The 23,945-nt window shown below is 40.9% G+C and overlaps 2 protein-coding genes across 2 annotated transcripts in view; both read left to right on the top strand.

The window, feature by feature from the left end:
- Positions 1-3,086: 3,086 nt before the first annotated feature.
- On the top strand, positions 3,087-9,736 carry BEND6 (BEN domain containing 6; the record flags this gene model as incomplete). Its single annotated transcript, XM_080341396.1, has 5 exons — positions 3,087-3,206; positions 4,160-4,403; positions 5,841-6,058; positions 7,402-7,594; positions 9,438-9,736. The coding sequence occupies 5 exons, from the start codon at positions 3,087-3,089 to the stop codon at positions 9,578-9,580; spliced, it is 918 nt and encodes a 305-aa protein (XP_080197522.1). The 3' UTR covers positions 9,581-9,736.
- A 7,816-nt stretch (positions 9,737-17,552) lies between these two features.
- Positions 17,553-23,945, top strand: part of ZNF451 (zinc finger protein 451) — a gene marked incomplete at its 5' end in the record, with an annotated part of 34,390 nt that continues 27,997 nt past the window's right edge. The window contains 2 exons of the mRNA XM_080342153.1: positions 17,553-17,633; positions 23,088-23,171. Coding sequence (XP_080198279.1) covers positions 17,553-17,633; positions 23,088-23,171 — 165 coding nt within the window. The remainder of the gene's footprint in view (positions 17,634-23,087; positions 23,172-23,945) is intronic.

Raw genomic sequence — 23,945 nt, forward strand, 5'->3', positions numbered from 1 at the left:
TATGTTTGGCAGCTGTTAAGACTCTCGGTGAAGTCAGTTTAGCTGTAGTACTAGTACACCCTCCCACCGCAGGCAATAATCTTGACAGCTCAAAAGAGCTTTACAGATAATGTAGACAAATTGCTGAGCTCTGAGTCCTGCCATGACCATGGTAGAATTTGACCCTGGCTTTGAGTGGTGGGATGGATTTTCATGCATGCAGGTGCTTGTCTGGTGTAGACTGTGCAAGGGATTTTGGTGCCCTTGTGCTTCACAGTGTCCACCAGTGGCACCAGGCTGCTGTCATCGGTTTCAGACATCCAAAAGTTCACTTGTCCATTGACTTCATTAGCCTGTAAAACATATATGCAAATCTGATACCTCCCAAAATCTGTTGGTCTTGCTACCAATGTGCAGCATTGGCACAGTGTGTGTGTGACCAGCCCCTGTACTATAGGAATTGTCACTTACCCTCCATGCTGCAAACAGCCTGTGCGTTCAGTGAGGCCCTGGAAATCCGGACTGGCTCGCTAACCCTGTACCAGCACAGACCACAAGCATGCCCCATGGCTCAGAGAATATTTGTCTCAATACAACATGGGAAACAACATACACACTGTTAAAGGACTGCAGGGAAACATAAAAAATATATATATAGAAATCAGCCAATCAGCTTTTAGTCTTAGGACACTGGCAGCTCAAACTTTGCTGCAATTCTGTTGACTTTATGTGGGCTTTTAGGAGGGTAATGAAGCAGCTTGCAGCTGCCAAGGGCCAAAGAGGGGAAAGCTCCAAGTACTTTATTTGAGAACTGAAGAACCGGGTGACGGGGACTGCTGTGCTGGCTGGATCAGAGTTAACATTTTGCATCTGGCATGAAGATGTTAACCTGACTGGGGTATATACTCAAAAGCAGTTTGTAAAAGACAGAAAAATACTGATGGTCAATGTGGTTACATGCATGGGCTGCTTTAAATTGTTGTTAGAACAAACACACCATTTCAGTTTAGACCTCATCTATCCCTAGTGAGGTCAGTACCGAAACTCTCCTTCGGGTTCTGCTTTGTCTATATGTTTATTCACCTGAATGATCCCTGTCTGTGGTTTGAGGATCCACTCAGCATAGATTGGTGGCAGGATGAGGCCTCTGGTGATTCATACTAGCCATAGACATTCAGGCTGCTTCCTCTCCAGAATTTACATGGAGTGGATGTTTCCCAGTCTTTCTAACTCTCTTTAAAGAAAATCAATGTGAATTCTTGCAAGCTCAGTCTCCTGTCTTCAGCAGTGCAGTATTTAACAAATCCTACTGCTATCACGCTGAACACATTCTGCATAAAAGCATGATTTAATACTCTTTTTAATGGCAATTTTTAACGCTGCTTGCCTCATTGTGTCAGTAAACATGTTGACATGGGGGCAGCTGTCTTTCGCAAATTAACAAGTTCACCCCTGTGTGAAAAGCCAGCTCTGCTGAGGCATAGCACAGGCACGGTGGATAGTGGTGAGCTGGGCTTCTGCAGACAAACTGACGTTGCTTCTTAGAGCACTGCAGCCAGATTTTCTCACTTTGACATAATAGCCCCACATAATTCTCTTTTCCTAGCCTGAGCTACATATTTGACAGCCTCTGCGTGAGTCAGTAATTTGCCTGCGACTGATTGAGGCCAAGTAAATCACAAATCATGCTGTCACATCTGGGAATTCATGAGGTTTCAGCTCTGTAAAAGTCCTTCACCTCTATGAACTGACAGGCTAAACCATACATTTGTTGGGAAGAAGATCGAGGTTTGACAAAAATCAGATTTTTTATTAATTTGTTTTATCTGATTTAATAATTTTTAAAGTAGAAAATATCTTATCTGAGTATAATGGAAACACTTAAATGAACCACTTACATTACCAGTAGAGTTTTATAGTGTATGTTACATTTCACACTTTTGTGTAAAGCATATATAAACTTCATTAGAAAAATAAAGCACGAAATATGACTTGTTCCCTTCTCCCATTGTAGAACTTAAGTGCTTTTAAAATCCCAGAAACGATCCTTTGCTTTAAAAAATATTGTTTTATGTAAGCAAAGGATTTAGCTGTATTTTGGGGGTTGAGTTCCCTGTGTTGCTGTTATTCTTCATGAAGCAGCCCAGCTCTCTTCCAGTCCTTAGCCTGTCATTTCTTTTGTACGTCAAGTTTTCCACTGCCAGAACATGTCACACCTCACCCAGTCAGTTGTTCTGGGTTGGTTTTCTGTGGCTGCAGTTGTACATCTTGCTGTCCGTGAGATGAATAATAGAGCCCTGGAAGTCATACATCCCTCTTCGTAGCATGTATAACTAGGACTTTCCTTCGTTCTAGGGAATGTTTTCATCACACCAGTATCTTTTAGCTAGAGGCTAGACTGAAAACTTTTATTGGGGCAAATGTAGCGGTAACAGAGATCTCAGCCCGGAGATGTATTAGGCATGGCAGTAATAGGGAAGCAAGGGCTCTGTGAGTGAGAGCTGTTTTCTCTGCATAGTTCTGTACACAACTGTCTGATGTGCGTGTATTGAGGAGACTATCTCCCAGCTTTCAGGGCAGATATAACACGCTGCTTGCCTAGTTTTCCTTATCTGGAATATTTTCATGCAAGGAAATTACCAAGATCCAGGAATAGGAGGGTGGTTTGGGGCTTTTTAAAGTGTTCTTCTAACATTCCTGTGGCATGACATGGTAACAGCTATTTTTCCTATCGTGTCCTACAGGGAGTGTCTGTGTGACAAGAAAACCACTTAACAATGAAAAAATTCACACTGTTTGATTTTGTAAATGATAATTCGCTGCAAATTGGAGAGACTTCATGGATACAGGACCTTCCCAGTGATGACAAAGAACTAGAAAGACTGCTGAAACCAAATGAGCACGTGCTAGTAAACTGGCCTGTGGGCGAAAGAAAGACAGAAAAACACCTGGTGAAAGTTGTGTATATGAGTGGTGAGCACAGTTCCAGAGCATTTGTCTGATGTGAAATTTTAATCTAGTTGTAAGATATTGCTACCTGATTTTCTGTGCTTTGGTCTTTTTTTCTTTTCATCACTTCAGATGACCCCCAAGAGCTGGTGGAAATGATGCAAAAGATATTACAAGCAGATGAAATTACAAAAATACAAGTCCTTGGAAAAGGCAAGAGGAAGAGGATAGAAATGATATTCTCAGAAAGTGAGGACAGTGACCTGGATAAAGAGCAGGTGAGTTTCTGTCCTTATGTGTCTGATAGTGGTAGGCCCATAATGGAAGGAAAGAGACTGTAACTATTGATTCTTCACAACATAATACACAAAATACGTATAGTAAAGGTAGGAATGCAGGCAGTCTTCATATGGTACCTTAGCGCAATAACCTTTTACAGTAACCAGACAGGCTAATAGATTTTGTCCTATGCTATTTAGAGAAGTGTTATCTAAGACTTGGGATGTTCTATAGCTCCTTTACATTTTCTCCCATAAGACAGAAATCTGACCACGGCATAAAAAAGGGAAGGGACTAGGTTTTCTGAGCTTTGCATTGTGCTAAGATCTGCAGTGACAAAAAGTAGGGAAAGAAACTATAAACTTAATAATAAAATTACAAACATATTTTTCAAAAATAATATGAATATCGAGTGCACAGTGAATAAAAGTTTATAGTATACTATGAGATACTGTATGAAATCATAAACTTATGAGATACTGTAATGAAAGGCTCTATAGGATGCAAATGCACTATTATGCTCTTGTTTACAGGAGAAGATTATGAAGCATATAAAAAGAAAGAAATCACTGCAGGCATCTGCTCCTGCCAATATCCTGAGTCAACTTGAAACATCTTTAATTAACAAACAGGTAGACATCTCATCTTGAGCAATTTTTATGTACTAAGCAAAAGCCAACCAAAAGGTATTGTTTTAGGGGGGCATAAGAGTTTTGTTTTAGTGAAGTTAATGGTTCTGAAATACACTACCTTAAAAAATTGGTGAATGGAGAAGAGAGGGAGAAATACATAACAATTTTGTATTACACTGATATTTTTAATGTTAATAGAAATGGTGACAGCTGTGTTCAGTAACAGCTATTATTAAAATGCAGAGTCTATACGTTCTGTGTACAAATAGAATATTCTGATTTAGCCAGATATTTGAATGTTAGTTTTAATGCTTTAATTTTATGTTGTTGTTGCTCTAGATAGCATGGTTTTGTTTGTTTTTTTTTTCCAGCGAGAACAATATCCAGGAAGCAACTTTCTGTACAGTGAAAGTAGCAGTGATGATGAAGAGCCTTTATTTCAACTATCCAAGGTAGAACTGTGTGCCAAAATAAAAAGTCTCAAGAGGAAGCTGGCAGACACCATGAGAGAAAACTGCCGTCTAAGGCAGTCCCTGGTGATGCTTCAAGGTAAAGTCAGGGGAAGTATTTTGATGACGAGGAAAGCCTGAAGGTCATGATTTGTAAGAGACTATTTGGATGGTAATTATGGATGCTGAAGCACTTGACATGGTCGAGGCCTACCATGAGCATCAAGCCTTTGATGCATGGCAGCATTTAATTCCAGCAGCACTTAGAAAAAACTGTCTTACACGGAGGCCAGGCAATCATAGAGTTAGAAACAGAAAAATCTGTCTAAATGCTGTCAGTTGTTCCCAAGAGAACATTTCTGTATGCTGTAAATAACCATCGGCTAAGCTCAAACTCTCCGCTGACCAGTCCAACTAACCTCATTTATTAGCAGTCTTTCTTGATCTACCATAATTTTCTTTATTCTGGTATGGTTTCATTTCTAATTAGTTTGGTATTTCCTCATTATTGATAATCTGAGTTAGTCTCAGGTGCCACAAATTTAGTCCTCTCCCAGAGGTGAAGCATTTTATTATTTTATAAATGAACCCTTCATCACTTAGTGATCATCTGGTCTGAAGCTCTTCTTACTTGCCCTGCCCCTCACTATGGGCCAGCCAAGACTGAATAAAAAATTTCAAAACATTGGTGAATGAATATAAGGTTTAAAGAGGATTTGCTAATTCTCTTGCCAGCTGCATCATACCATCCCTAGACACCCCAATATATCTTTTTTTTTTTAATTGTCATATGATTTTGCAAGTGCTTATCAGGTCCATTGTTCACCTGATTCTATTCCATATATTATTCCACTTGCTTTGAATCATTCATCTTCACCTTTTTTAATATTATTTTGAAACATTTTATTAGTGTCTCTCAACTTTTCTTACACATTTTGGTCCATTTGCCTTGTGTCTTAAGGACTTGTATTAGTATTTTCTGTAATTTAGTGATTCTGTATATTGCTGATTCTTTATCCCTTGCATCTTTTTTGCTCTGAATTGATTCTTCTTAATGGACTCTATAAAAGTTTATGTTTGAAAATAAATATTACTTGGAGAAAAGGTTATTTAAATTCTCTTAGACTGAAAAAGAGGAAAAATGTCTGTGCAGTCTATGGAACTTATTTGAAGGGAAAAAAAAATCATAACATTACTTAGCCCATATTGAGTAACTTTACAGACTTGTAGAGATTTTGAGATAACAAAAAGAAAAAAAAAGATAAATAGCTTACTTAGTGCCATGATGGGCATAAAATAATGGTTCCTCTTAGCCTTGCAGAGAACTGATCTATCCTATTCTAGAGAGGCCAGATCTTCATGAGTGAGGCCATCAGAATGGCAGGAAAACATTTGAGAGAACAGGAAAAAAAGCACATTGAAGCATATTTGCTGACTACTTTGACTCTTTCACATTATGACAGAAACATAATTACAAAAATTTACATGCTTATGTAATTAGAGTGTGAAGCTTTGATTACTGTTTTAGCCCTCGTGTTCCATTTGATTTCAGTGTTGCCACAGGCAGTCACACATTTTGAGGAGCTGGTAGGGATGGCTGAAGCGCTGCTCAAAGGAGGGGTGACATCATCTACGACCAGTCTGCCTTCCCATGCTGTTTGGAAAGCAGCTGCCAACCCATTAGCAGACTCGTATTCAGCTGTGCACAGTAACGCCAGCTCACCGGTGACTTTGAATGTGGACGATGAGGAGCAACAGGCCGAAAAACAGGTCAGTTAAAAGGCATAAAAATTAAAACTTTATACAGTACAAACTTTACTGTTGTAGTATAACAAATATCAAAAAATAAGCATCAGAAAAAATCATTTTATCATCATTCAGTCCATGATGTGACTAACGAGCTCCTTTTATGCAGAAGGGTCTTTCCATGAGAAATCAAGACTTAATTCAGTGTGCTGGTACACTCCCAAACTCACTTTGGTTTCAGCGGCTTTGCACATCAGTGACTAAGGGCAGAATGCTGATGCATGAAGAAAATACTGAGACCAGGGATAACTTCCAGCCTAATACTTTGGATGCCAGAGGGGAATGGTAGTGTTTCAGAGATAAACTAAGAACAATACCAGCAGTCTGTTTAAACTATTAGTAAGTACATCGAGGATGGTATGATTCTGCTCTTGTTCCAGACACTGGCGAGCAGTTAAGTAGAAATAAATTTATAGCGAGATAATGGATGATGCTCCCCTATTCTCTGTAATTATAACAGAGCATAATTAAGAAATCTCAGGCACAAAGGCTGTACATGGAAAATATAAAGACCCAACCAAAAGAATAATGCCAGCTTCTGCATTTGCAATTTATATAAAGATTCTTATGCACCGAGTCATGCCTGTTGTTGGAAATCATTCTCCTGCATTGTCATGGGGTCCTCAAAACCAATGAAATCTACGAAGAATTATCCAGGTATGATGTTTTGACTAAATATTGCAATATACAAAATCTGACCTAACATCTCCAAAGAAATAAAAATAATTAATTTTCTAAGCAACGGAGCCTTATTTAAATAGAGGTAGCTGAAAATTGCCCATTAGGAGAGTTCAGATGCTTAAGTTGTACAGCCGCTGTGTGTTGAAGTCACTCTCAAAGCCCAGGACCAGATGTCACAGTTCTTTGGGCACGTCTGCTCGGAGGCAGGAATATTAGCTTGGGCGCAGCGCCATGCTCCCGAGGCTGTACAGATTCCAGACCAGCACTGGACCACAGCCAGCCCACATGGGGTGCGAGCAGAAGGTTTTAGATGCATCTGAACATGTCCTGTCTCCACGAGTGAGTAATAAGGATTGCTTGGTGAACTGTTTGCTAAGATGAATAGGGGTCCTTAGTTTTCCCCACACATGCTTCTGAAAAAAAAAATCAACCTGCAGGTACGGTTGGAAATGTTGAGTGGTATGCAAATTTAGCATCGATCTCAAGCACTTAGTTTGCAGAAATTCCTTTGGAAATTGTAGAGGTTAAAAAATGAAAATTGTAAAAAAATATCTTTCAAAGGTAATACTGTATAATATTTCTAGAGAACTGCAATAGTTATGTCTATTACCAATTTTATTTTCCAGTTCAAGATCGAAAAGTGGCAGATTGCACTTTGTAACAAGAGCAAACCTCAAAAGTTTATAAATGACTTGATGCAAGCACTTTATACACATGAATACATGGCTACACACAGCCTCACAGGTGCAAAGTCGTCCTCTTCGAAGGATAAAGCAGCGAAACCAGCAATGAATCAGAATGAAGTTCAGGAAATCATAGGTGATGACTTGTTAACATTACTAAATGTGGCACTGACTTGCCAGGGGGCTTTCTCTGAGGGGGGGCTCTAATGCTTAACAGCTGGTTTGCTCAGGTGATGTGCAACGTGTTTTATATTTCCTTCTTCCGGTACATACTTTACCCATCTTTTACAAATACTGTCAGTGAAATGCTCAGTAGTAGTTTTTCTATTGTGTGAAATCTGTGGTTTTTACTGGAGTGGCTACTCAGCACAGTGATATATATTTTTTTAGCTTTTGAAAGGTTAATCTACAACAGTCAAACTTGAAGCCTGAGAATTAATGGATAGGGGAAGGTAAATAGAGGACACACTTGGATCAAATGTGAAATAATGTCTGCTATATTCTGGAGTTAGCGAATGTTATGAATTCTGACATTTTAAATAGCACTGGAGGCAAAACAAGACAATAAGTAGAGAAGACAGGAATAGTGATCAGAGAAGCAAACAAGATTTGTTTTATGCTTAGGTTAAAGGCAAAAAAATGTTTGGTGCATAGGAAAGAGAATAATTTCAGTTGGAAGTAGCAGCTTTAAAGAAAATAGTATTTTGTGAGCACATGAAGCCTGGTTTTTGTTGGATATACACCTGTATCTTAACACATGAACAACATAGCCTAAATTCCTGTACTAGAATCCCTTGCCCATTGCCATTCACCTGGACTTACCCAGTTCTCTTGGTTCCTTTCCAAGCTTAGCTCCAGTTTCTGTACCTTGATCTAGGTTTGTTGAAGTTGGCCAACAGTTTCAAAAGTTGTCAGTTGCAGAAACCTCTTTTCCTAAGAACCTAGCTAGAGGAAAAAGGCCCCAAGTCAAGAGAGAGAAAACGAAAAGACTGTGTAAGGTGGTGAAAATAGATTTAGAGGCAGTAAGATGATACAATTTCAATTGTATGAGAGGAATTTAAAAGATTTCATGGGATGAGAGGAACAGTTGGATTCAATGATCTTAATGGTCTTTTCCAACCTAAATGATTCTATGATTCCAAGAGCTGCTAGTGACTCTTCTAAAAGTGGATTCTGCAGAAGGGTCTAGGCAAAACTGAAAACTGAAGCAGAGAAGATCATCAGGACACTGAATGCAGCACACTGCAGAGAATTCAGTGACAAAGGGGACCCTGTAGAGAAGCCAAAGAAGTTTGTTAAGGGAAGTGAGAATGCTCCCGAATTCAAATAGAAAAATGTCAACATTATACAAGAGAAGAAAAATAAGATGGAAGGCTGGAAGTTCTAGGACTGTAGAAAATTAGTTAGTAGATCATATTATTTAAAGAAAATGGGAACTATAAGACTTCAAAATGACATGAAAGTGGGGGGAAATCAAGGGAAGGGAAGATGATGGAGAAAAGGAGACCAGGAGTTACATTCCTGATATTAAGTCCTGTTTGGTTTTTTTTGCATTCAGAACAAGTTAGCCCGCCAAAGCAGAAGGGAAGGAGACATCAGCTGCAAATGAAAATTAATGAACAAAACCTGTAAAATTCAGAGGTGTGAGGACTGACAAGGATGGGAATAGGACTCTGATCAAGAACAGAACAAAGGGAGAGGAGATGAGCAAACACAAATGACTCACTACAGGAAGCCCTTGTGGCCCTGGAATTCCCGTGGAGCTTGCCAAGAGCAGGCACAGCAATATGGAAGGCAAAGAGAAAAGCAAGAGCTGGTGCACACAGTATCTATGAAGTAGTGTTTGAAGGCAGCAAAGTAACTAGAGCTTAAGCTGAAGTAGCTGGAAATTTCCAAGACACAGGAAATGTGTTTTAGATCATACATCTGTTGTTTCTCTGATCTGGAGGCCTCATATATGTCATCTCTTCATTTTGCAGGAATCACAAAACAGCTGTTTCCAAACACAGATGATGCTTTAATTAGGCGAATGATGGGACAAAAACTGAACAATTGCACCAAGAAGCCAATTTTAAGCAAAGATCTTAACTCAGGTGCTTTTCAGAAGCATAGCTTTTGGTAAGTCTTAAAAAAAAAAAAAATCATAGCCTGCCATTTGTAATTCCATATATTAACCTGTGGTAACAAAATCTAAAAGCAATGTTAAAGTTATCATGAAGATATATGTTCATATACACATTACCAAATAGGTAGATACTTTTATAACCTTGTACCAAACATACATAATATAAAAGCAGTCCAGCTTAACATTACATCACAAAAAGATTTGTTCATTCTAGACAAAGCAGCATGTGGCTGTTAAATTACAGGAAGAGAATCCAGAAGTAAACAGATGGAGTTACTTTGATCAATATATCTATTTCAGATTTGGCATTATTTACTTTTCTTATTATTCTCTGTAGGCTCTCCAGAAACCAGTCAATTCCTTTTTCATGTCACTTGTGCCTCAATTAACCCACAAGTAAAGCTAAAGATAATCACAGCTCTTTTGTACCTACTGTTAAAAGTACTGTAGGAGAGCTCAATTAGCATTCTTCTACTGCCAGAAGAGTCTAAATCATTGTGACAGAGGAATTATTAAATAACATCTTGCTTAGTATGGGTATTCTTACCTTGTGAACAAGACTAGTCTCAAATTGCTGAACTCATCCCTAGCGTTAGTGAAGTCAGCTATTTGCACAGCACTGTTTCCATATATACCAAAAATACACATCACAGAATACCTGAGGTTGAGAGGGACCTCTGTAGGTTGGCAAGTCCAACTCCTGCTGCTCTATGCAGGGTCACCTGGACCAGGTTGCTCAGAGCCATGTACAGTTGGGCTGAGGATCTCCAAAGACGGAGACTCCACAACTTGTCTGGGCAACTGTGCCAGTGCTCGGTCACCCTCACAGTGAAAAAATACACATAGATAAAATCCCCTTGAGCCTTCTTGAGGCTAAACAGCCCCAGCTCTCTCAGCCTCTCCTAGGGATTAACAAGAAACAGGATAAGAGATTAAAATTAGTGAGACAAGGAGAACAGATTTGTCCTTACTTAGACTTTCCATACTGAAATAATATTTTACTTCTTCCTAGTTCAGTTATCTCATGCATGTTTTAAAATTTGTATTTGCAGCTGTAAGGCACTTCATAATAACAACAACAACAAAAAAACCCCACCCCCAGATATTTGACTCTGTTAGGACACAATTGTTTGAAAAGTATTCATAATAGCAATGCTTTGCTACAAGAATTCTTCTCTAGGCCACCTGGAAATACTCCATGGACCACCAGTGGTCTGTGAATTACTACTTGAGAAATACTCACATAATATCTGTTGGAGGAATCCGCATACACAGGTTTTCCCATCTGGAAACAATAAACAAATGTACTAGCCTGGCTAAAATACAATTTATTATGTTAGTTCTTTTCTCCTAGAGCTGAGAAGGTTTCACAAAACAAAGGTCCTCTGTATTTGTAATATACAGTGTGAATTGACTCACTGTAGTATTTTTCCTTGTCCTTGACACAGGTGGTAAAAATAACAGCACAGAAACACAGACCCTGTCTTCCTTGAAAGTATTAAATCTTAAATATTTTAAGTGTTTCTCTGCATCAGATGAATCCATAAATTTTGTTAATTCCTGAGTCTTCTCATGTACACAATATTCCTGAAACCTTGACAGGAGGATCTAAAGCTAGCACTGTGTCAAGGTTTAAGGCAAGGCAGCAATAAACCATGGCAGACACTCCCTGTTATCCCCTCATGTCCCACCACCCCTTCCTTTAGGTCGGAAAGATGATTGGAAATATAAGAGGAAAGGAAGAGAGACTTAGACTTCAAGTTGGAGAGTTTTAAAGGGTTTTACTAATGCTACTAATAAATAGAGAATATACATACAAGATATTCAAAACCAATCCCAAGTGCTGGATGTGGAGCTGGCGTCACTCCGGCAGCAGAGCTGGGTGTGCGGAAATGGCGGCTCCGGCAGCTGCAGCTCAGGGCCCGGCAGTCACGGGCGGGACTGCACAGCAAACCCGAACCTGGGTGCGGGATGCAGGGCCTGAGGCCTGTAGGTCACAGGTGGACAGACAGACAGGGGCCTCTCCAGATGCCGGCCATGGTCGAAGAGAGAGTGACCCTCGTGATCACACTCTTATATAGGGGGTATGACGATTATGGGGTGGAATACTCAGTTGATCCTCAGTTGGTCAGTTCTAGTCACCTGTTCCATCCACCCCTCCTCAAACACGCCCCTCTCACAACGGAATTGGGGAAAACTTATCAGTCTTTCTTGGCTACCATAGTAATAAATCTAAACACGAGCTTCTTCAGCATTCCATTGGTCTCTTATCAGCACCGAGTACAGCATCCTAGGAAAAATATGCAGGCTAAGACTCAGAAAAGTACAGACACCTAGAAGAACTTAGCTGAAAGAAAAATCACTAAAAGAGAACCGGTCTTGTTTTTAACAAAAGCAGGACACACTGTAATAATTCTGGATTGTTTTTTAATATTGCATATAGACCTTTCAGTTTAAACTTGATATCTTAAAAACGTATCAGGACAACTTTAAGGTGTAAAGTGGGCCAACCCCTTCCCCCTGTATCTTTAATACTGCCTATAGACCTTTCAGTTTAAACCTGATATCTTAAAAACGACGTTATGTCTGTTATTCGTAAATGCCTATGTAAAATCCAGTCCAACATCCATTGAAACCAATGCAGGTATTGCCTGCGTAGTGTCTCTTGAATGGAAGCTTGTTAGAATACATTTATAATAGATTAGTTTTACATCTGTTAAGAATTTCCTCACGGTAAAAGCATTTAAGCACCTTGTAAGTAATCAGGCTAATGGTGGTAATTCCTTTAACTCAGATGACAGAAGTTTTCTCTGTAAGAAAATCAGAATTTCAAAGTGCTCATGATCTCACAGTTCCTCCTTCAGTTCACCTTCCAGCAATGAGGAGTCAAGAGGACATTCTGCAGTGCAGTACCTCTAGTAACAACTTACACACAAGTTACTAACTTTTAAAACTGGTGATATTGCACTTTTGATCTCCTCCCTTGCTGCTCCTCCTTCCTTGTCCACCTCCTCCACCTTTCCCCAGAACATGATTACAATTCAATAGAAGAAATTTTGAGCCAAATCCAACGAGACAGACAAGTCACCATCTCAGATCCATATGGCTGAGGTAAAACAAATAAAAGGGAATAAGTCTGAAGAAAATTAGTTAATCGGCTAATAAAAAAACTCCACTGCTCAAAAACTAAGAACGGTAGTAATTGCATGTTTAATGTTAGTATCTCAAGCTTAGTTATAAATTCTCTCAACAGTAGTTCAACAGCTGCTCCTCAGGGCATCATCCCTTCTGCTGTTCCTCCCAGCACACAAGACCAGCAGGATGATGATTCACCAGCTGCTATTGCACAAATTCAGCAAAGTGACAGCCGTCCGACTCCTCCAGCCCCCAGCACACCAGGTCAGCAGGAGCGCTTCAAAGCCACCTCCAAGGTGGAGTCTCACCTCGGCAGCAGCTCACCAGCGCCCTCTCCCAACCAGGATCTCAGGAATTTAGACAAAGAATAACAAGGTATTTCATACCACTCCAAATTCTCAACAGAGATTAAGGAGTAGTAAAAAATAAAAAATAAATAATACCTAAATGAGTCTAGCAACAGTGAACAGAGCTACTGCAAGCAGAATACAAGCCTGAGAATCATTTTCTCAAGCAATTGAAAATCCCACAGCATAGAAAAAGATGAAGGCATATTAGTATCTTTGGCTTTAAGATATTATTAAATATATGCATGTTACATGATAAATCAAAAAAGTATAAACTTGTTCTGAAGAATATAGGAGTTCCCCTTAGATAGAAAAAAAACATTATTTAAAGTAATACCAAAAGAATGTATAAGAGGAACCTTAATCCCCTTGCTTTCACCTTGACAGCTGGTAGAAAACTGCTTTACCAATCAGAGAAAGTTATTGCATATTAATACAAAAAAGATACAGAGGTATGCAAATAGAAAAATTTCCTAGTGAAATGAAGACTATGACCAGCACAGGGTTAGGAAGCACAGAAAGCCACAGGAGCAGAGAAGAAATAAAACAGGTATTTAAGGATGTTGTTAACCTGGGAAACAGAAAACATTCTTAGAGCAATGAAACTGCCACTCTGAAGATGTCTGCAAGAAAGAAGCAGCTCATTTTTAACCTCCGAAAGTTAGAAAGGCACTGAAAGAAGCCAGGTTCCCCCTTAGCTCAGGGAAGGGTCTTCCCTGATAGCCTGTTTGGTTGTGGGGGCCATGGCTTTCTCCCATAGGTCTGCTGCTGCTGGCACCCGCCTGGGTTGGCAGCTCTCACTCTCTCTTCTTCCCTGAACATCACGTCCATAGGACTAGCCCAGTATTTCTGCAAACCTAACTGTGCTAGAACAATGCACTAATAAAATGCACTGTGGAGAACACTTCTGTGTGGGCAGGGGTATGAACTAAGTGATCTGCAGTTCTTTTTCATGTCTCATTCCTTGTAGATTGGATCAGGAGAAAAGCAGGTATGCAATATGACTTAAGTTCTATCTCATGTTATTAACTAACATCCATAAAATGTAACAGAAGGATGTTTGCTATTATATATATTTTGTATATGTACCTATATGTACAGCATATAAGAATGTATATAGTTAACCATATTTTTGAAGCAACTTTCTATCAAATAAAATGAAACATTACTATGTCTTAGCTCTATTTTATTGTCTTTATTGTCCTCTGGGCCTTTCTTACATCAGCCTCTAATATGTAAGGTGGTTTTTGTTTTTCTCTCATTTTTTTTTTTTCCTTTTTCTTTATAACTGTTCTGAAGCCAATTTCTATAAAGCTCGTAATTTTCAGCTGGGGAAGGGGTTGGCCCACTTTACACCTTAAAGTTGTCCTGGCTGATACTGCACAGCTGCAGCTGTTGTGCCGTTTGGGAGGTACAGAAGCACTTGGGCAGGTACATGGAGCCAAACACAAATGGCTGCTCTCCCTGGTGCAGCAATGAAAATCACACTGTACTACATGCTCTTCCACTCTGCTGATTAGGTAAGTTATCAAAGGTTTACCACAAAAAGAAAAGGAGGATTTTTGTGGTAGGGTAATGGGCCAGGGAGAGAGATGGGTGTTCTGGACAAAAAGAGCAACATAGAGAAGATCACTCACCAATAAGGTACAGTGTCTCAGTCTCCTAAGAAATTTCCTTAGATGGCAGCCCAGTTTAAGGCGGACTCTTCCACTGCTCCAAGGAAGACCAACTCAACAGGAGTCTCTGACGGGCTCCATTTTATACTCAAGTTGAATCCGAGCTATGATCATTTATGGTTGTGGTCTAGAAACTTCTCTCAAGCAAGGTGTCTCATTGGTCAAAGGCCCTATCTTTTGACCAAGGGGCATGTGCATGACTATACTGGTCTCTTGGTCTAGAAGTTTCTGATGCTCGGGGGTAGGGGGGAAAGCACATCTGCCATAGTGCCTGATACCAACGCATGCAGCATGGCAATAAACATGATGAGTTAGAGATCTGTGTGCAGTTTGGGAGGCTAAGACCTTGCTGTGATCACAGACACGTGGTGGGATGGGTCCCATGACTAGAGTGTTCCAGTGAAGTGATACAGGCTCTTTAGGAAGGACAGGCTAGGAAAACCAGGAGGGGGAATCGCCCTTTATGTGAAAGAGCAGTTGGAGTGCATGGAGCTCTGCCTGGGGATGGAACAGGAACTGAATGAGAGTTTATAAGTGAGGATTTATAAGTGAGGATTTATAAGTGAGGATAAGTCAGGCAAAAATAGCAGGAGGCCTGTGTCAACAAGGAGCTCCTGGTCAAGGTCAAACACAAAAAGGAACCCTACAGAAGGTGGAAGCATGGACAGGTAACCTGGGAGGAACACAGAAACATTGTTGAAGCATATAAGGATGAAGTTAGGAAAGCTAAAGCCCATATGGAATTGAATCTAGCCAGGGATTGTCTTCAGGAGTCCCAGGTCCTAGAGACCAGGGGGAAAGGCTGGAGCAAGGAAGATGCACCCTTGGTGGAAGAGGATCAGCTCAGGGGATACTTAAGCAAACTGGACACACGTAAGTCCATGGGCCCTCATGGGATGCACCACAAATGCTGAGTAAGCTGGCACTTGTCATTGTGAGGCCACTCTTGATAATCTTTGATCAGACATGGTGACTAAGAGAGGTGCCTGGGGACTGCAAGAAAGCAACTGTCACCTCCATCTTCAGGAATGGCAAGAAAGAGGATGCATGGAACTACATGATCCCTGGAAAGGTAATGGGGCAGCTAATCCTAGAAACCATTTCTAGGCACTTCAATAACATTACCAAGGGGAAGTCATGCCTGACCAGCTTGATAAACTGTGATAAAAGGACTGCCAAGTTAGATGAGGGGAGAGCAATGGACATTGCCTAAGGTTTTTGACACGGTCTCCCGTAAGATCCTCGCAGACAAACTGCTGATGTCTGAGGAGGATGAGCGGGCAGTGAGGAGGATGAGCGGGCAGTGAGGAGGATGAGCGGGCAGTGAGGTGGATGAGCGGGCAGTGAGGAGGATGAGCGGGCAGTGAGGTGGATGAGCGGGCAGTGAGGAGGATGAGCGGGCAGTGAGGAGGATGAGCGGGCAGTGAGGAGGATGAGCGGGCAGTGAGGAGGATGAGCGGGCAGTGAGGAGGATGAGCGGGCAGTGAGGAGGATGAGCGGGCAGTGAGGAGGATGAGCGGGCAGTGAGGAGGATGAGCGGGCAGTGAGGTGGATGAGCACTGGCTGCCTGGAAACGCACGACGCGGGGCTGCACGCGGCCCCACCCGCCCGAGCGGCCGCCCCGGAGCAGCCGCCTCCCGCAGAAGCGCTGTCTCTGCTTTCCCCCCCCTCCACTGTCAGCCCCAATGGCCGCCACCTTCCCCCTCCCCCGGAAGCGGCGTGTGAGTTTTCCTGCTTTGAGCAGGAACTACATGCAACCCAAGCGCAGGCGGAAAACAGGAGACAGTTATTGAGGGAACGAGCCCCGAGCCGCCGCGGCGGGGAGGCTGCGCCATGGCGTTGTGGCGGTAGCGCCGGCACTGCCATGGAGGAAGAAGAGGGGGAGCGAGGCGAAGGAGGCGGCAACTACAAATCCCGGCAAGCCGTGCCGCGCTCCCGCCCCACCCACCGCCCTGCCGCCCCCCGGGCTGAAGAGGAAGCGGCGGCGCGTTGGGCCGGGGTGTTGCTGTGCCCTCGGGTGCTGGCGGGGTGAGCGGGGCCGGGGCCTGCGGCGGGGCCGGGTGTTGTGAGGGGCGCGGGGCCGTCGCTTAGCAACCCAACGCCTGCCGGGCGGCCGGGCGCGGAGCGCGGGCCGGTGAGGCCGCCGCTTCCCCTCCCGCAGCCCAGCCCGGGCAGCGGCGGCGGGGCGGCCTGGCGGCGGCTGTCGTGGGGCAGGGGCGCCGGTGCGGGCGCAGAAACGTGAGTCAGCAGGGCCGCGCTGCCGGGGCCGCCGTGGGGCGGGCGGCGGTTCCGCACCGCGGTTCACGATTGGCAGGGCGGCGCTCGTTTTGAAGCAAGGGGCTCAGCCTTCTGGCCCTGTTGCGGTCCTAAAGTGGCCGGAGGCAACGGAAATACCCGCAGCTGCCGCTTGTGCCTGAGCTCACCCGCGGCTGGTACTAAACCGCGGCCCGTAGTGCTCCAGCAGAGCCTTTGGGCTGCAGCTCCCTCGCTGGGAGTTCCGGACTTAATCGCATCGCTGAACTCCGGCGGTACGCTGTAGCCGTGCCTGCTGGAGGAATGTAGGTGTTGGGATTCTTGGTAAATGAGGCCACGGTTTGCATATTTGGAAGAATACGGTTATGTGATTCAAGTTGCAGTTGTTATCACTTAATCTGCTATTACTGGTAATTGTTAGTGCATGATATGGAGAGGCTTGTTGAGTGCAGTTATGCCTACTTTGGCTTTACAGCCTAATATTGAAAATGCTGTGTAGTTAAAGAAAACTACAAAATGAAATGTTGAAGCATGTTTTGGTTTGTTTCTGTTTAGATAATGGAGTCTAGTAGCTCTACCACCATTCATGGGAGTACATCATCTACTTCTGAAAGTGAAGATGACATTGAGTTCGTTAAAGTAAGTAGATCTTGAACTGGAAACATGCTGCCTGTTCCGGTAAATACGCTCACAGTAGTCTGATACAACAAGAGGGGGAGGTCCTTGTGTATTTAGTTGATGATCTTGTTTATATTTTGATGGCGAGCATTACTTTTGGATTTAAAGATAACTTTTAAATCATTGTGGTAGATAACAGGTCTATCTTAAAAGTGTATTTCTAGAAAAAAAAAAAAAAAAAAGGAAGGTTATAAGGTGATGTGAGTTGATCCTATAGTAGAATGTAGACTTGAGTATCCCATCAGGTGAGTAGGGGATAACAGTGCTCAATGAGGTATATGAGAAGTCACTGTGGGTGACTTTTCTGGTAATCATATTGCATAGCATTTTGCTTCATGAATGGTCTCACTAAAGTTAATGGAATAAAGCAGTATTTACTCTGCAAAACAATGTCAAAACCACTATACTTTGTTTAGAATGTAACTACTGCACTTATAAAGTCCTATAATTACATTCGGCCTTTTGAAGGCAACCACGAGGCTGATGTGGCCCCCAGTGAAAATGAGTTTGATACCCCTGATTTAGAAGAAGAGGAAGGAAATAACAGGTTAGAGACCTTAAACGGTTTTCTCAAATTGTGAAGCACTGTATAGTAGCTACAGTACAACACCTAGTCTAATATTGACATGTGGTTTATGCGAATGTAACTTTAAGACACATCTGTTGACTATCCAAGAAAAGTGGAATGTTTTTCATGTTTCATGCTGCCTGTATTCTGACCTCAATCCATCATTGGTGAAGTGGTGCTGGATGGCAGGGACATGTAAGAACAGAAAGATGATCTTCCTTAAGAAACAAGTCATGCAAATAAAATCAAGTGCTTAATTGATGCCAGGACTAATAATGGCTCATTTCCTATAGATTTATCTCATTTTTAATGCTGAACAATAACTAGATGTGGGGAGTTTTTTTCTGTTTTGTATGGTATTTGGTTAAAACCTAAGTTCAATGCACAGACTTTTTCTGCAAGGGTATTTAGGTACTCCAGTGTGAGGGATGTGTGTATTTTTGCAAAAAATACAAGAAGTTGATTATCTCTGAGACTTCTTGGTCTTTTAGTTGATTTAGTAAAAATCTGCTGATAAGTTCAGTGTTCATTATATACACACATGAGCATTCATGTATAACATGATTGCATAAGCTTGATATTTAAACACTGGGCAAAGAATGAGGAAGCTAGTATACCTTGACCGTGTGATGATTGAAGGGCTGCTGGAGTATCGAGAGCAGTAATTGAAAGAAAAGAGACCTACTAAAATCAGTGCTTCTGCTACATTTCTTTTTCTTGGTTTCACCTGTGGTTAAGATGGAGCCTTTCTGGCACCAGTGGCGATTGCCTTTGAGAGAGGCTGCTATATATAGGAAGGTGACTACTTAGGTTGGTTTGTGCAGGATTGGTGTCTTGGGGTGAGGAGCTTAGTGTTGCCATTGATAAATGCGAGGGCAAAGGCGTGTGACCCTGGCCATTATCTGCTGTCGACAGAGTGCCCTCAGATCTCCCATTTACTCCCCTCTGAGTAAGGGTGAACTTAGACTCTGCAGAACGATTTCTAGACTATTTGGCTAGCTTTAGATCATAGTTTCCATATAATAATGTGTATGAATAGAAGTAGGTAGGCTTCATAAATGTTGTATATGAATGCTGCATGATCATCCAAGCGCTATTTTCTGCATGTCCTGGGGACCCAGTGCCCCAGGTGGTACTGAATAAATTGAATTAGAGAAGCCACTTGGATATCTCAACCTGTGCTCATTTTGATAGAAAACTAATAGTTGTAGGCCATGTGATCTCTGTGGTGTTTGTTTGGTTGGTTTTGGGTGGGCTTGTGTTTTTGTTTTATTTTTTTAATTTGCTTGAAAGTAGGGTGGTTTTTTTGTGTGGGTGTTGTGTGTGTGTATCTGTTGTGTGGTTTTTTGGTTGGTTTTGCTTTTTTCCTGTTTCGATCACTCATCTCACTGTAGAACTATGACAAAAAGTCCTTATTTTATAGAGTAAAAGCAATTTCTGTTGCTGCCAGACTTTTTGAGCATTTACTAGTCAGATTGACTAGGAAACTTAAAACTGTTCTTCCATAATTTACCATATTTTAATTCTGCATTGCAACATATTTGTCCACTTTAATTATTAAATTCTAAATTTTGCATATCAGCTGAAAGGTATAATGTAATCTGCAATGCAAGCCATTATTCCTAATGGTTTAATTTCTTAGGATGGGATGGTCTGGCCCCCATTCTCTTTCCTTGGGAAGGATAAGGCAAGAGTGAAGAGATTCACAGGTTTAATGGGGTCTGTAGCACTTAAGTAGATGTATTATTGAAGTTGCCACAGTCTACATGGAAAGCATTGGATGCTGAATTGTTTGTTTCTTCATAGTATCGATCCACTCCTTTTTTTTCTTCTTACTTGTTTAAACATGAGGGTCATCATTATGCTGTTCTTCTGAAATATATGTTATCCCTGACAAAGTTAGTGGCTTTTGTAGACAGGGGCTCTTCTTACCTTTGTTACTATATGTGGAACCTCAAAGTAATATATAGTTGTAGAAAGTGTTTAATTACCTGCTGACTTCTCTGTGTTACAATGGCAAGCACTGTTAAAGAGGGTATGTGTGTTTATTTTCTGTAAACATTTGTTAAGTACATATAAACATTATGTATCCAAAATAAAAACTCAATTGGAAAATTGAAGATTTATGTATTTTAAAGTTGGTTTCATTTTCTGATGCAATGTTACATTTGTGCCAAGTTTTCTTCCCTATGGGTGATTTTTATTTCAAAAGTCTGAATTCAAAGGAAAACCTATTTCCATAGGCCCTGGCTTATTCAATAATGAGCTCTACATTGATTTCAGTTTGACATCCATGAAAAGCAAACTTACTTCATATATTTCGCAGCTTTTCCTTTTCACAATGTTTTGCCTGCACTTCATAACAAAAGCTACAGCCCTTTTCTGTCTGGAAGAGCTGGAGCAGCCACTTGTTTTCTTGCAAATTAATGTTTGTTTTTATTTCAAACCTGAAGAGGACTTCTGGCCTCGTTTGAGAGGTGATGATATTAGAAACATCGATTCATTAAGAACAATTGCATTTATTTAAGTTCCTACAGAGGTCTTAAGGAACAGGTTAAGGTTTTTGTTTTCCTTTTAATTGTTGTTTTCCAATAAAATTGTATCTGAAGAACACTTGGCCCTGGGGTATATCAAAATCAAGCAATTTGCTGCAACATGATAGTTACCATTTAAAAGGTTTGTTTCCTTCCCCCCTGAGGTGTTAAATATTAGATATATATTTGTATCTCTGGCTTTAAGTTGCATCACAGCAGGAACGCAGTAAAATTGTAGAGGTGTTATGGAGCATCTATGACTTTTATTTTTGCTCCCAACATATGTCAGCAAAGGACTTGGATTTTTGTATTTGCTTGGTTACAGAAATCCAAACTTTTAAGTGGATTTATTGTTCATAATGTTGGTCAGTTACTCAGCAGTCTTAAAGATGGAAATCTGCTAGGACAAAGATTTAGAGTACAAATAACATAACATGTCAGATTTTTTGATTTATTTTAATATAAGCTTATTCTGTGATAATTAGTGTGTTTACATGTGCATACACAATTACGCTTGCATAATTATTCTGTCAAAGATGTGTTAAGGCTGTGGTCACATATACCAAAAGCTAGTTTCAGGCATGTATAATTCATGTGTGTATAATTATGTAAAAGTTTAATTGTGCTTTTAAAGTAAACTGAGTATTTGGTCACATAAAGCTAAAAACTGAATAAACTAAAAACTTTACATGTATCAGCGGACTAGGTGTCTGTCAGCTAGGCCTGATTACCCCAAAGACTGACAGAAATGTGGGAGGGGAAGAAAGTGAGATTACAGTTTAGGACAAAATAATCTTTTGTAGCACTCATCTAAACTACCAACAAATGAAACAAAAACTAGCCTAAATAAATGCTGTATTTGGGACTTGCATTATTGTTCAGGAGTATATATAAGCAGATGGTGTGGTGGTTTGCTTCTTCCCCCTTCCATTTTATTTTTGTCGAAAATAAAGATGTGTATCTTTGAGGAGTAATTTGAAATAATTACCATATTGCACTTGTGTTCAAATTGGAATGCAACCTAAAAAGTATTACACAAAAATTGTGTAGTAAGACGCACAGCATTCAGAAGAAAAAAATAATATTTCATGTACGTAAAAAACATTTAAACAAGTGTAATATTACTTGTGTTGAATTGAATGTATTGTTCTGGTCACTAGAACTTCCAGGCTTGAAAGCAAGTTACTCTGCTTTTCAGCTGCCAATTTCCTAACTTTTAGTTAGTTGCTGAACCCAGGGAATAAGTAAACAGAGATAAGGAAGAAACTACATTTGAAGAAACTACAGCTGTTAGGGTCAGAATTGAGCATTTCAAAACACATAATTGAAATGATTGGATGGTTAGATGGTCTGTGTGTGTGTCTTTGAACTGTTACTTGCTAACACCTGTTGTTTAATAAAGACTCAATTTCTTCGAAGTTTATAGAGGTTGCTGGTTTCTACAAAAGCCAATCTATGATGGATTATTATATTTTCTTTTTTTTAGGTTTCATTTAGAAAACCATGTTCTCTTTATTTAATCACAAAGTAGTTAAGCATTCTTTTGGGGTAATTTGAGGCCTGCAGCTTGATTCATTATAAGCTTTTGTCATCTGTCCAAGATCTCATCCCTCTTCCTCCCTAGTGAGACAATGAGGAGTGTTTATGCCTGACCAGCTGAGCAGTTTTACAGCCTTGAAAGGTGGAAGAATGTAAAGAATGAGATGCAGCAAGGACAGCAGAGAGAATTGCATGCTGCCATTCTCTGCTGCTTCTCATGAGGCAGTAAATCTTCCTGGCCTGCCCTAGTGGGTTGATTGTTAAGATCTTGAGGACATTGCCAAATATATGGCAGAGGTGATGGATATAGTACTGCACTTCTTGAAGAAGTCAGTCTGCTGACTATTGTAAGTCGTTCTTCTGCTTGGAAAACTTAACTTTCTACATCTCTGTGATATCTGCCAGCAATACTGCCAGGCAAATGGCTAATACTGCAGTTTAGTCAAAAACTGTGTCATACGTTATAGATGGCACTGCATGTACAGGCATTTAAAAAAACCCCCACCACTCTGTCTCGCTACCAAAAACTTAAACTGTCTTTGGTTTTGGTTTATTTACTTTGAGGTTAGATAATAACTTTCAGTATTCAGATGGAAAACTTTTTATGGCATGTGGCATATTTAACTTTGCCTCTCACTGAAGATGTATACACTTGTAACAAAGGATATGAGTTAAGGTCCCTAGGAATATTTTTGTTTGGTGTATATAGACGTACTCATACTATCTCTGAGGAAGACAATTTTATCTTTTGTGTACTTTTAACGTTTTTTTCAGGAAGGACCTTTAAGACCTGTACTTGAATACATTGATCTTGTCAGTAGTGAGGATGAAGAACCCAACAGCAGTTCTTATGTTCATGTGAGTATGCTGCAATGTATTTTGGGACTTCTCAGTTGAATCAAATAATTAGTCTCCTTTATATTTTCTATCGGTTACTCTTCACAAAAAACTTGTTAGAGGTATTTTGATTTTAAAATATTAAAGTATTTTGGTTTTTACCTACTGTTGAGTGAAAGGCAAGAATGCCAATGCTTCATTTTTTCCAGAGCCATTTTTTGCATTCTTGAAATGGACTTAGAAATTTTCATTGGCTTTCAGTGGTTTTGGCAAGTGTCCTAAAGAAAAATGTCACTCTAAAGTGACCTCAGAAGTCAGCGTGTCCAGTGTCCAGCCTACCAATGTATCTGGCCTACTTCCAGGCCTTTTTTATTCTAAAATAACTCTTTAGGAGCAGTTTATGGGTTGGAGGACCTTGTTCTGGTGACAGTCTGGTCTTAACTCAGCCTGTTCTTCATAATCCCTCCTAAGACTGTATGAGCCAGAGGCAGGCTGGTGAATTCATGTATCCCCAAAGCTCATTGTGGCTGCTCTGCGTGGCCTTGGAGAGGGACAGTGCCTGAGAATGACTCTTCTAGAGCTGATTTTGGCAGCAGTGGCCATCTCTTGACTGCAGTTTTCCAGTGTTGCAGTAGAGGATGTGTGTAATAAACCTGTTTCTTTAGGCAAGGTGGGTCTTCTCTACATGCACAGGCTCACTCCACAGGGATGATTGCTGGAGCTGATTGTGTAGCAGGAGCAAACTACAGTGTGTGGCTTGTCCCCCATGCTAGAAAAAGCTGACGATCTGCCTTA

Source organism: Nesoenas mayeri (assembly GCF_963082525.1).
Source record: "Nesoenas mayeri genome assembly, chromosome: 3".
Classification (NCBI taxonomy): domain Eukaryota; kingdom Metazoa; phylum Chordata; class Aves; order Columbiformes; family Columbidae; genus Nesoenas; species Nesoenas mayeri.